The sequence below is a fragment of the Nicotiana tabacum genome, chromosome 11 (assembly GCF_000715075.1).
Source record: "Nicotiana tabacum cultivar K326 chromosome 11, ASM71507v2, whole genome shotgun sequence".
In the NCBI taxonomy this organism is placed as follows: domain Eukaryota; kingdom Viridiplantae; phylum Streptophyta; class Magnoliopsida; order Solanales; family Solanaceae; genus Nicotiana; species Nicotiana tabacum.
The window spans coordinates 87,009,695-87,018,064 of record NC_134090.1 but is presented as its reverse complement, the minus strand read 5'-3'; the positions used below and the strand labels follow the sequence as shown (position 1 = coordinate 87,018,064).

Sequence of the window (8,370 nt, the reverse complement as noted above, 5' to 3'; positions counted from 1 at the left end):
AAACTCTCCTATAAGAACTCTGCTCAGTTCATAAAGGAGATTTACGCAACTACAAGCACTATCTTGTAAGTCTCTCTACTTCTTAGCATAAACACTGTATTCTTCAGTTTACTAGTGCCATAAAAGATAAGAAGAGTTAGAACGCAAAAGAAAGTTGTGTCAATATTCAAAATATATAGCTACTACATTCCGTTGGTGGTGAACGAGTTAAAACCATCATTGTTGTAATTATTTTCAAGATCTAAAAGAACCATTGTGACCCAAGGGAAACTGGACGTAAGTACCACACCGGTACCGAACCAGTATAAAAATTCATGTGTGTTGTTCAGTTTACTATTATCTTTGTTTATCTTTATTTATATTCTGCACAAGATCTAGTCGACTAATCTCATCCTTAGTCAACTATTTTTTAAAAACCACAATTAACCCCACCCCCTCTCTTGTACTTTCAATTGGTATCAAAGCAAGGCTCACAAACTTTACTTAATAGCTAGTAAGGAAAAGATCATGGGATCGAACACAGTCGTTGGTACATTATTTCAAGAAAAAACCTCTCAAGTACGACCACCATATTTCAACAAACAACATTTTTCTCATTGAAAAGTGCGTATGAAAACATACACCATGTCATATGACATTAAAGTCTGGCGGGTTATCAAAAAGGGAAATCTTCTGATTCCCCCAAGGAAAGATGAGAATGGTCAAGTCATAGTATCAACTGATCCACTTGATTTTGATGATTATACTGATGAGCAAGCTATTGTCATAGCTGTGAATGCTAAAACAAACATTCTACTGTATAATGCTATTAGTGGTGAAAGGTATGAAAAGATCTCAAGTTTTGAAACTACTAAGAAAATATGGGATAAATTAGAGGTCACATATGAAGGAACCAACAAGGTAAAAGAAATAAGGATAAATCTTTTGGTTCGTGAGTATGAGCTATTTCAAATGAAGTATGGAGAATCTGCAGAGGAAATGTCTCCAGGTTTAGCAAAATCCTTGGAGATCTAAAGTCCTTTGGTAGAACAATAAAGAGCGGAGAACAAGTCAGAAAAATTCTCAGAAGTCTACCGATGATTTAGAAGCCAAAGGTCATTGCTCTCGAATGTCAGAATATTGACAAAATGTCCTATAACGAACTTAGAGGTGATCTAATAGCCTTTGAGAAAACTCACTTGGACAGGTAAACTCAACAAGAAAAGAAAAAAATAGTTGTCTTCAAAGCAACTGTGGCTGAACCAGAAGATGAAGAAGAAGAGGAAGGAGGAGAACAGGATGAAAACATAGCTATGCTCTCCCAAGTTGTAACAAGCATGATGAGGAAAAAACAGAAATAGTAGAAAAGGTAAACCAAACTTTAGAAAAGGGAGGACTAACAATGAAAATGATGGAAGATGCTATGAATGTGGTAAACATGGACACATTCAATCTGATTGTCCTGAACTGAAGAAGAAGCTTAGCAGGAACCTCCAAAAGAAGAAGTCCTTTTGAGCCTGAAGTGATGAAGAAGAATCTGACCATGAAGAAACTACAAATATGTGTTTCATGGCCATAAAAGATGATAGCAATGAGGAATTAGAAGAGTGTGGATTCACAGCAAACAAAGGAGCAGATGAGGAAGAAGACTCAGGTGATCTTGGCCTTATGGCAGACGAGGGAACCAGTGAGGTACGTCTTCCTACTTGTCCCAACTATTATAAACTTCAAGAATTTATTGATATTGCTCTTGCAGATATTGAAAGAGTTCTAAATGAACTCAGAAAAATCCAAAAAGAAAAGAAATATTGGGCCTTGAAGCTGGAAATTTGTGAAATTGAGCGTGACATGCTTCAAGAAGAAGTTAATGAACTTCAACTTCAACTGAATGGATTACAAAAATCCACAAGTCATAGTTCTGTCATATCAAATCAAACTGCCTCTCATAATTCTTTGATTAGAACGAGAAACTCACTTGCATGCTCATATTGTAGTAAAAATAGCCATAGTACTAACCAATGCAGGAACAGAATCAGAGTAGAAAGTGGCTCTGAAAATCCCCGAAATCCATCATGTTTTTACTGTGGGAAAGATGGTCACACCTGTAACTGTTGCAGGTTTAAGAATAACAAGAGATGGGTCTGGCGACCTAAATCCTATAGTCAAGATAACACTCAGAAATCTAACCATTCAGGACCCAAGTAGGCTTGGGTACCTAAAAACAAGTAACTTTGTTTTTTAGGAACACAACAAGAAGAATAGAAAAAGAAAATGGTTTATTGACAGTGCGTGTTCCAGATATATGACTAGTGACAAACAATTATTCAAAACAATCACCAAACTAGATGGAGGAACGATTACTTTTAGAGATAAATCAAAAGGAAACGTTATTGGAGTTGGAAAAGTTCCCCTAAGCTCAACATATGATGTGGACAAAGTTTACTTGGTCAATGAACTCGGTTACAATCTTCTCAGTATTAGTTAACTATGTGACAATGACTATGAGGTTCGTTTTAAAAAACATGGTTGGTTTATAGAAGATGAATCAGGTAAAGTTATTCTTTCAAGAAATAGAGACAGGAATGTCTATCCCATCAGTAATATAGATAGCCTTAGGAAAACAAATTCGCTCATCTTTCAAAATCAAAAATATTGTTTCTACCTCTAAACCTCTTCAACTATTGCATATGAATTTATTTGGTCCAACTGGAACTGTAGTATAGGTGGTAGGAAATATGCTTTTGTTATTGTGGATGATTTTTCTCGATTTACATGGATTATGATATAAGTCATAAAGATGAAGCTCTAAGGAATTTTGAAGTATTATGTAAGAAGGTTCAATGAGAAAAGGGATACCACATTTCCACTATCAGAAGTGATCATGGAGGAGAGTTTGAAAGCAGAACTTTTCAAATTTTTTGCAATGATCAAGGAATCTCTCACAACTTCTCTTCACCAAGGTCATCACAATAGAATGGAGTGGTAGAACATAAAAATAGAACTTTACAGGACATGGCAAGAACCATGATTGTGGAGAATTCTCTACCTCGCCATTTCTGGGAAGAAGCTGTGAGCAGAGCATGTCATATCATCAACAGGTGTCTGATTTGATCAATCCTTAAAAGGACTCCATATGAACTATGGAATGGTAAGAAACCTAACATCAGCTATTTTCACCCTTTTGGATGCAAATGTTTCATTCACAACAATGGGAAGGACAATCTGGGTAAGTTTAATCGTAAAAGTGACGAAGGTATATTTCTTGGATAATCTCCCTCAAGTAGAGCATATAGGGTTTATAATAAAAGAACCTTGTCCATTGAAGAATCAATTCATCTTGTTTTCGTTGATACTAACCCTCACTTAAGGAATGAAAAACTTCCTGAAGATGAGGAAATTTCTATTGTCCCTAAATCTATTGTTGTAGGAAAAGATCATCAAAATGAGTCAATTGGTCAGCAGACTCAGTCAACTAAAGAGCATATTGAAGATCATGAACTATCCCAAATAGACCAGTTGACTAATGTGGAAAGAAAATCTTCCTCAAACACTCTAAATGAATGGAAAAGTGAATCTGGCTAACCTCACAAATTCATTATCAAAGACCCACGAAAAGGAATCACTACTAGAAGATCCCAAAAGCTAAAATCACATGTGGCTCTAATTTCTCAACTTGAGCCAAAGAAAGTGGATGAAACAATGAAAGATGTTCACTGGATTAAAGCAATGAGGGGTGAACTTGATCAGTTTGAGAGAAATAAACTATGGGAACTGGTTCCAAAAGCTTCAAACTCCTCTATTGTATGAACAAAATGGGTGTTTAGGAATAAATTGAATGGATCTGAACAAGTAGTTTGAAATAAATCAAGTCTAGTTGTGCAAGGATACTCTCAGCAAGAACGAATCAACTATGATGAAACCTTCATACTTGTAGCAAGATTGGAATCTATTTGAATATTACTTGCATATGCTGCTCACAAAGGATTCAAACTATTTCAAATGGATGTAAAAAATGTGTTTCTAAATGGCTACATCTCCGAAGAAGTATATGTGAAGTAACCTCCAGGATTTGTGAATGTCACTTTCCCAGATAATGTATACAAGCTGACTAAAGCTCTGTACGGTCTCAAGCAAGCTCATCGTGCCTGGTATGAAAGGTTAGGCTCTTTCTTTCTAAATCAAGGATTAAAATAAGGTAATATAGATACAACTCTGTTCAAGTTCAGGTAATCTTATTACTCAAATTTATGTTGATGACATTATTTTTGGTAGTCCTAACTCGGTTCTATGTGAAGAATTTGCTCTTTCTATGAAAGGGGAATTTGAAATGAGTATGATGGGAGTTAACTTTCTTTCTTGAACTGCAAATCAAACAGTCTCCTAAAGGGATCTTCATTAGCCAAACCAAGTATACCAAGGAACTTATAAAGAAGTTTGGCATGGAGAATGCTAAGTCTATTGAAACTCCAATGAGTCCAACAACAATGCTTGATGAAGACAACAATGGAAAAAGTGTTGATGAAACTATGTATAGAGGAATGATTGGATCCTTATTATATCTCATTGCTAGTCGACCAAGTATTATGTTCAGTGTTTGCAAATGTGCAAGATTTCAGTCGGCTCCTAAGGAATCTCATCTTACTGCTTGTTAGTTTATAAGAGTCCACCAACTGTAGAGTACCGGGTTCTCTATGAGTTTCCACTGAAAATACTAATGAACCAAACTGTATAGAGATCCGGTCCTATATCAGTTCCCACGGTTCTAACTACTGAACCAGTATGTAAATGAGATACAGGATTTTTACGTCGAAAAATCTCAACTCAAAGGGACAAAAACCACGACCTACTCTAGTAGCATTTCAACTTCACTAACTTGTAAACACCTATTACAAGCCACTTTGTAATGACTCTATTACAAGAAATTCAACTCAACTAACTTGTGATACTCTTACCACAAGCTACTTTGTCACTCTTGAGTTACAAAGACTGATCACTCTAACTTCTAACAACATTATTACAAGTCACTTTGTAATAACTCTATTACAAAGACTTAATCACTCACTAACTTGTAACAATTCTATTACAAGCCACTGTGTAATAACTCTATTACAAAGACTTCAAAACTCGACTAACTTTAACCAAGACACAAACTCAGATGGTTTATGATTTTGAGTTTCCTAAAACAAAGCTTCTAATAAAGAAAGATAGGATTTACAATGAAGAACAAATAACAAAGACTCAACAAACCTAAGCTTAAGATATCTTCAATCTTTGGATCTGGTCCTTGAGGTTGCAGCAGCTTTGTTCTTGAGAGAGGTGTTTTTAGCACTTGAAAGAATATCACTGAAAATGCTCAAGTGATTGTCTTTTGCCTTGCACCAGGTTGTTATACTACAAAAGACATCACCATGGTGATGTCAATTCACAATGGTGATGTCAAATCTTGGTTAGTACATGCCTTTTCCCAATGGGAAGTGACTGTTGCACTGTCTGCTGCAATGTCACGTGTACAGTTGCAGGCAGTCACTTTTTGCCGTTGCTATCCAGCTATATAGTTGACTTATACTTTTGTCAAGGGAACACCAAGGGATCATGTCCCTAATCTGGTTCTTGTGAATCTAAAGGCACACTGCCCAGATTATCTTGAGTTGATTAACTTGAATGATTGTACCAAGCATGCTTCAGGTCCTTTATCTGGTTCTATACAGAAAGTTTTTTAGATCATCAAAACATAGATTAAAAGACCTTAAGCCCATCAATTTTTCCCTTTTTGATGATGACAAACTTTTAACATTGATGACTATTTGACTTAACCAGTTAAGCTACCAGCAACTACATATGTTCCCCCTGACTCTATGCTTCCCCCTTAATTACTTGCTACAAGTTCAATTTAATCGATTCTTCCCCCTTTTGGCATTAACAAAAAGACAAAGTCCGACAAAACGACATAAAGAATTCTAACAAAGCTAACTCATGCCACATATGTACACACAACATGATAGAAAACAGAAGCAAAAAGAAAAACAAGCATTGTACAAGCAAAAGAAGAGTTGTTTCATTGATAAGAAATTAGACTGTTTCAACAGGAGCAGCAACGGTGAAATTCAACATGTCATCACAAAAAGACAACAACAGCCACAAAACATTAGAGCAAAAGATAACTGGCCACTGAGAGGATCCTAGGGGGCACTAGAAGAGGGAGGCTTGGAAGAGGAGGTAGCAATGGTTTTGAGAACCAGGTCCATGCAGGCATTTGCAGATAACTGTTAGTCAAGAAGTTTCTCCCGCAGGTTCTCCACTTGTTGCCTAAGTCCAGAACATGTCTAAATACCTTCCATCTCTGAGATTGCTGGGTCAAACGTGCGACTCCACAAAACTTTTCTGAGTTCTCAAACTCTCTTGCCCAAGGCCACTGTCACTTGGTCTTCATTGAACCAGGTCCTCCCACAGTTTCCCATTTTTGTTTTCTAGACATTTCAACAAACTTCTTGTTCCTGCTTGCAACAGCCACAATGTCACCTTCAAACAAATCTTTCTCAACCACAAACTTTTGGACTTTTGTAGATCTTTTCACTAAGCAACTAGGTTCCTCCATAGCATATTTATCAACCTCAACCACTGGAATATGTTTGTCAGCCACAACTTCCCCATATTTTATCAACCTCTTCTTCTTTTTCTTAATACTCTACTAACTCTTCTGCAAGGCATACTCAAAAGCCTATTTCTTCTGCAACCTCTTGGTTTGTTTTAGCTGAAAGAGGTTCTTCAACAGGTTTTTCAGTGCCAGTGTCATGAACCGGAGACTCTAAAAAGCACCAGAGTCCTTTTATCCCCTAAAAATGGAGTTTCTTCCCCCTGAGATTCAGGCAGAGGGAAGGCTCTTTCATTCATAAGATTCTTAGCAGCAATAGCCATGATATTTAGTGTCGCTTCCTTTTCTGGTGACTCCGTGGGAGCCACTAAGCCTAGAACGGAGGAGTTAAAGTATTGATCGGGATCTTCCTCAGAGACATCTGATGCCTGAGGAGTAGCACTTTTGGTTTTTCAGAAAAAGGAGGAGAAGTAGGGTTTACAACACATAGAAGTGAGACAGGGTTTGACGGAGGAGTAGAGGTGACTGGAGATGAAGAGGAAACCAGTATGGGTACAGTTGTATCAGGGATAGTGAAGAAGTGGGTTTCTGGTGGTAGTGTTAAGAGAGGTGGAGATGTGGGAGTGGTGTTGATGGCAGGAGAAGGAGACGATTGTTCGTTGGCCATGGTGAGAGAAGTGGTAAAGAGTTCTAAAGGAAAAATTAAAGAGATACAAAGGGAGATAATTGTTTAGAACTGCTGGGAGTCGAGGGTTTTATGGAAGAAAGAGCTAATGATGATGAGAGGGGAGAGGAACGAGTTTTGAAGAATTTTGAAACAACAGTAGGTTTGTGGGAATATGTAACGTGCAGAGGAAGTGAAAGGATTTGAGAGACAAGATGTGTTGTGCAGACACTGAAAAGTCGGATGATGTGGTAGTTGAATTAATTTTGCTATCCTTTTGAATAAGCATGCGAAAAACACATTACTACTAACCTGTGGTACAGGAACCAGGTTCCTTACCTATTTTTGTAAAAGGGTTTTGCATCTCTCCTCCAAAGTTCAATACTGTACCTTTAGCTTATATGATCATCATGCGTGTTTACCTAAAACGGTATAGATGTGAGTTAGGCCTAGTCAAAAAATACTTTAGCCAATTTTACCTTAGTGTGACTATCATAGTCATGTCAGCAGAACCAGGTTCTCAATTAGGTTTAAGTAACCATAGTGCCATCCTGTTTCTCAATGTGTTCCCTGCTCAGAGCTTTGGTGAAGATATCAGCAATTTGATCTTCTGTGCAACAAAATCTTGTACAAATAAGACCTTTTTCCACATTGTCCCTGAGAAAATGGTGTCTAGCATTAATGTGCTTGGTTTTTTTGTGTGAACCGGGTTCTTTGCCATGTTGAGAGCACTGCCATTGTCACATAGAAGCAGTACACAATCAATGTATACACCAAAATCTTCCAATTGTTGCTTGATCCATCGTGAATGAGCATAGCACGAGGCAGCTGCAACATATTCTACTTCAGCTGTAGAGAGAGCTACTGAGTTTTATTTCCTTGTACCCCATGAGATAAAACAAGATCTAAGGAAATGAGCCATTCCAGATGTGCTTTTCCTATCCACCAGATAGCATACATAATAAGCGTCAGCATAACCAATAAGGTTGAAATTGTCACCTAAAGGATAGTATAGAACCAGGTTCTGTGTTCCCTTAAAATATCTTAGAATTCTCTTAGCAGCCTTCAGATGAGATTCCTTAGAATTTGATTGCAACCTTGCACATAATCCCATACTAAATACAATGTCTGGCCT

The 8,370-nt window shown here is 37.3% G+C and overlaps 1 protein-coding gene across 1 annotated transcript; it reads left to right on the top strand.

Annotated features, from left to right (window-relative positions):
• Positions 1-624: 624 nt before the first annotated feature.
• LOC142165933 (uncharacterized) lies at positions 625-1,014 on the top strand. The gene has a single exon (XM_075224323.1). The coding sequence runs from the start codon at positions 625-627 to the stop codon at positions 1,012-1,014; it is 390 nt and encodes a 129-aa protein (XP_075080424.1).
• The last annotated feature ends 7,356 nt before the right edge of the window (positions 1,015-8,370 follow it).

Bases quoted from the DNA above. Each gene is read 5' to 3' on its own strand.
- LOC142165933 (XM_075224323.1), top strand. From the start codon at position 625: ATGTCATATGACATTAAAGTCTGGCGGGTTATCAAAAAGGGAAATCTT.